The following is a 4,815-nucleotide window of genomic DNA, read 5'->3' as shown; positions in this document are numbered from 1 at the left end:
ACTATCTTGGTTAGTAACCTTGATAATTTCAAAGTTCATCCACCGCTTCTTGGTTACAAGGTCTTCTATAAATTTGGCATAATCGGACATTTGCTCCAAAGCTTCCACCATTGACACATTAATAGATAAACCCTTCAATATTTCAATGAACTTCTTTGATTGGGTTTCGCCATTTTGCTTAGCTGGCTTTTGAGGATAAGAAGGGGGAGACTTTTGCAAATATGCCTTAGCCTTTTGCATTACCGGTTCCAAACCAATAGATACAATGCTCGAAGTGTCCTCCCTTACAGCCGCCTCCAAAAAGGAAAAAGAAAACTAAAAGGAATAATAAACTCGTGCTAGAATCTTAGTTTTTGGCAGGTAAACGAAAATACCACATTGCATATTGTCATGCAATATATTCATTATTAGCTTATTGCTAGAATCTTAGTAGGCACTTGGACATAAGAATTGTAGTTTTGAAAAAAAAAAAAATAGTATTTAATTTTAAATTGAAAAATGATATTTGGAATTTGTAATTATGTTTGGACATGCATTTCACTTAAAAAATGTTACAGTTTTATGAGTGAGGAAACAAAAATTTCTGAAGATTTTAAAAAAAATCCATTTTCGAAATATTTCCAAAAACTTACAAAATTTCATGGACAAACACGTTTTTGAAAAAAAAATTCAAAAAATGGAAAAAATATCTATGAACAAACAGGTCCTTAGTTTTGCCAAAAGTAACAGAAACATAGGGAGCCTCAGCTAGTTTACCATTTTGCCAAATAACCTTTGCCTTATTCACTTCTTCCAATTCAAAAGTCGAGCAACTCTTGAACAGATAGATCTTACAAGATTCTTTGCATATTAAGCATACATTGATAAAACTGATAAAGCTTGGTCATGTCAGATCAGACTATACTGGAGGAACTTTATATCAATAACCAATTTGACAACCACCAAATGATATTAATTTCAAAACAATTTCTCGTGCGAAATATTTCCCTATTCAAGAATTCAAATAACTGACCATCTATCCAGTCACTATGTAAACACAGAGAGTCGTCCCACAAGATAACTGGCTCAGAGGAAAATTAAATGTTGAAAGCTGGTAATGTATATCACTTTCTTGCAGTCTCCAAGTTCAAGTCCTGAAGGTTAAGCAACAGATCATCGGCACTCAAGTACACCTTGTTCGCTGCATGTGAGATAGTTTGGGCAATCTCTCTTGCTGCTTCGATTTTCCTGAGCGTGATAAATGCCGGATTGTTGGCAATCGCTTGACCAATCAGCTGGGCACTCTTAGCCTCACCCTGCAGAACAGTAAACATAGGAATTCAATATTCTGTTTCGCAATGTTTCCGTATCCCCCACCCCCACCCAAAAAAGATTTCCTTCATTTTAGTTTTCTGTTCTTCCAAACATGTGTTACCTATTTGTTATTATAATGTAAATAAATATTATGCAAAAAGACAATGGCAAGCTTGCGGTACGCATCAAAGACATCATCAATCCAGCAACAGATTAATGGAGTGACAACAGATTAATAAACAGGAGATGTGAAGCGGGGAAGTTATATTGACCTGAGCTCTGATAACAGCACTTCGCTTATCTTGCTCAGCTTTTTCCACAACAAACTTTGCTCTCTCAGCTTCTTGAGCAGCAACTTGTTTTGCTTCAATTGCAGCTGTAAATTCCTTTCCAAAAGTCAGGCTTGTTATGGACACATCATCTAGAGCAATGTTGAAGTTGGCTGCCCTCTCTGTCAAGATCTTCCGTATTTCTCTGCTAACGTTCTGCAGAAAGTGCACAATATTGGCAATACTTAGATGGTATCTATTAACAAAAACATTTTTGAAAGTTCAAATCTGTTGTAAATAGAAGATTCGCAGTTTACTTTCCCTACTTCAGATAGGGAAGTAGTAATTATGCAATAAGCTTCCAACACAATGGCCTAATCACACTTGAAAAAATAGTACATATGAGAGATGTTGCTAGTTATAGAAATTATTTCCACCTAGAGCGACATCAACTAAGTAGTTTTAGCATTTTGCACATACCTCTCTCTGGGTGATGAGCTGACTAGCATTGTACTGGGCAACCACAGCTTTCAACGTTTCATGAATAATTGAAGGCAGGACCCTTTCATTGTAGTTTTCACCAAGAGTTCGGTAAACAGTAGGTAGTTCATCTGGAACTGGACGAGTGAGAACCCTGAGCCCAATTTTCACCTGTGCAATAAATCAGGGAAAAGATCATTATATTAAATCCTATACTTCTAAAAGTCCAAAAACTATCTGTATTTAAGATTAAGCAAAACCTCAATTATCAGTCTATCACCAACCTTTGTTCTTCATTGTTACAAATGTTTCCCCCTTTTTTCTACCCTATCTAGTTTTGTTTTGTTTTTGTCCTAAGAGATGAGAGTAAAACAAGTGTTTAGAAAAAAAAATTACCATCTGAAGGTCACGACTTCCTGAAGTGCTCTCCACAAGGTGGGGTCGTGCACGAACATCATAAATGACTGGCCTTTCGAACCAAGGAATCATGAAGTGTGTCCCTTCTGGATAAACCTATTCATAAATCAGTCATGAACGATTATCAAAAAGGAAAAGCAAAAATAAAAATAAAAAACCAAAAAAAAAAAGGCGCGCACAGTAAACAAAGGAAAATCATCTCATAGGGTCATACAAAGAGGTAGCCATAAACATCCAACACAAACATTTGACTATTTGAGTATATAACAAAGATATCAAGATAAGCTAACAATATCTTTTCATATATTTTTGACAAGTTTTTTTTTTTTTTTTTTTGACAAGGATATCTTTTCATATATTAAGAAAATAGTATACAAGCATGTGGCTGCAAAGGCTCCAAAATTCATGTCACCTAATAAGTTTATTAGCTTGAAATGGATATAATAAACATAAAATTGGTAGTGACTGTTGCTAACAAAAAACCAATTCGAGTAGCACTGAGAAAAAGTCATTTTGGGTCAAAGAACAAATAACAAGAATACCTTCTCTTTAACACCAAGAATACGGTTGAAAACAATGGCACGATGCCCGCCCTCAACATTGTAAAGACTGTTGGCAACTCCATATACACCAAGACCAGCAACAACTCCCAATTTGATCAAAGCAGAAGCTGCACCACCACCTGGCATCTTAGGAACCTTAACATTGTTGAGATTCATCTTGCCAATCCTGAAATATACACATCACAGTCATAATTTCCGTTAACCAAAAAATAGCAACCGAGCATGCAATCCGACACCCCTCTTGATTGGTCTGCAGGGAATTTTGTTCCCTAACTCCATTTTGGATAAAAGCTGGGGACAAATATCCTTAAAGGTGGAACAATGACCTTTTACCGTAAACAGGTCAATATCAAAACCTTTTGTATGTCATGTACAACACTTCATCTTACCAGACAAAAACGGTTTCAGATTTATACAGAGGGATTCAAAAGAAATTTCTATAATGACCTAGAGCAACTTTTGACTCTCCTCTACCACTACACTCGATTATTTTTTCATGCCAAGGGAATACAACCGCTTATATATAACCAAAAAAATTATTTTTATCCTGTTTGCGCAGTATAATTTCTCGACAAAGGGGATCCAGTCGAACCCCCTTCCCTAAGTCCCAAATATTCGACAATTCGATTGCCATTTACCTTGTTCTTCACTTACTATTAAAACTTCGATGTAACAATTTACCCTTTTTTAAGTACAGTATGATACAGTGAAGCACTAAAAATTCTTGATAAAGTTGAATTAGCAAACAGGAGGTTCAACTCAATGTCAAATTTCTTACAAACTATGCAGAGGTAAAAACATAAATGTTCAATGCACAGCACAACAGCTTACAAACACTTGAAACCTAAACCCTAAACATGTAATACTAAGTTATTAATCCACCTGCAATCCCAAAATCCATCAATAACAACAACTACTACAGTCACACCTCTCCTTTATAACAACACTTCACTATAGCGGTCAAGTTTTCTTTGGAACCAATTTTTCACGCTATGTTTATAATGTATTTTCCCTATAACAACACTTTATGATAACAGTCAAAAAATGTCAAAACAAACGACACTTGTTATAAAGAGGTTTGATTGTATTACGCCTTAATCACAAACTAGTTGGGTCAACTATATTAAACCCTTTATATCATTTCTGCTCTATTCGAGCTCATTTTATTTCAATACACGCAATATAAGTTTTCATTTAAGATAAATCAAGCATAAAAAATATAAAATAAAATCTGGTGCAAAGGCCGCCCGTTAATTTAAAAGAGCAACAAAAGGGTAAAAAGAAAACCCTAATGGAAGAAATACAAACAATAAAAAAGAAGCAGCAAATTATAGATAGAGAAAATGAAGTTACCAAAGGAAGAGCTGTTTACCTGATCGAACTGAAGCAGAGGAGAAATTAAGGAGAGAGGAGAAGAAAAGGGTTTACGGGAACTTGGGGAAGGGGTTTAATGATTTAGGGCTTTAGGGTCTTTGGATAAAATTTAGTATTATTTTTGTTTTTGTGTTGACTAGTTTCCATAGTACTCTTTCTTGATTCAAATGTTATGGGCTTTTGACTTTGGGCTATTCTCGTGTAATTGGCCTTTCAAAAGCCCACTATCTCTGTGACGGATTTTTTTTTGAGAATTTTTCATAAAGCACAATCTTGTAGGGGAAAAGACAGGACTACCTATAAAAGTGAAACTATTTACCCTGCCCTACCCATTAAAGAATTCTACCCACTAAATAATTACAACTCCTACCCATTTAATAAATAAACGGCAATAACAAAATAACTACCCACGCTTTTAA

At 35.2% G+C, this 4,815-nt stretch overlaps 1 protein-coding gene across 1 annotated transcript; it reads right to left on the bottom strand.

The window, feature by feature from the left end:
- Nucleotides 1-778: 778 nt before the first annotated feature.
- On the bottom strand, nucleotides 779-4,516 carry LOC109241369 (prohibitin-1, mitochondrial-like). Its single transcript, XM_019408105.1, has 6 exons — nucleotides 4,395-4,516; nucleotides 3,002-3,188; nucleotides 2,439-2,555; nucleotides 2,043-2,213; nucleotides 1,566-1,778; nucleotides 779-1,295 (listed from the first exon to the last, which is right to left on the bottom strand). The coding sequence occupies exons 2-6, from the start codon at nucleotides 3,176-3,178 to the stop codon at nucleotides 1,104-1,106; spliced, it is 870 nt and encodes a 289-aa protein (XP_019263650.1). The 5' UTR covers nucleotides 3,179-3,188; nucleotides 4,395-4,516; the 3' UTR covers nucleotides 779-1,103.
- Nucleotides 4,517-4,815: the final 299 nt, after the last annotated feature.

Source organism: Nicotiana attenuata, unplaced genomic scaffold (genome assembly GCF_001879085.1).
Source record: "Nicotiana attenuata strain UT unplaced genomic scaffold, NIATTr2, whole genome shotgun sequence".
Lineage (NCBI taxonomy): Eukaryota > Viridiplantae > Streptophyta > Magnoliopsida > Solanales > Solanaceae > Nicotiana > Nicotiana attenuata.
This window is presented reverse-complemented; position numbering and strand designations above follow the sequence as displayed.

Excerpts from the sequence above, each read along its gene's own strand:
- LOC109241369 (XM_019408105.1), bottom strand. The coding sequence starts at position 3,178 with ATGAATCTCAACAATGTTAAGGTTCCTAAGATGCCAGGTGGTGGTGCA. Across the intron at positions 2,556-3,001 it reads TTCTTGGTGTTAAAGAGAAG|GTTTATCCAGAAGGGACACA; the intron begins GTATTCTTGTTA and ends ATTTATGAATAG. Across the intron at positions 1,779-2,042 it reads AGCTCATCACCCAGAGAGAG|AACGTTAGCAGAGAAATACG; the intron begins GTATGTGCAAAA and ends CACTTTCTGCAG.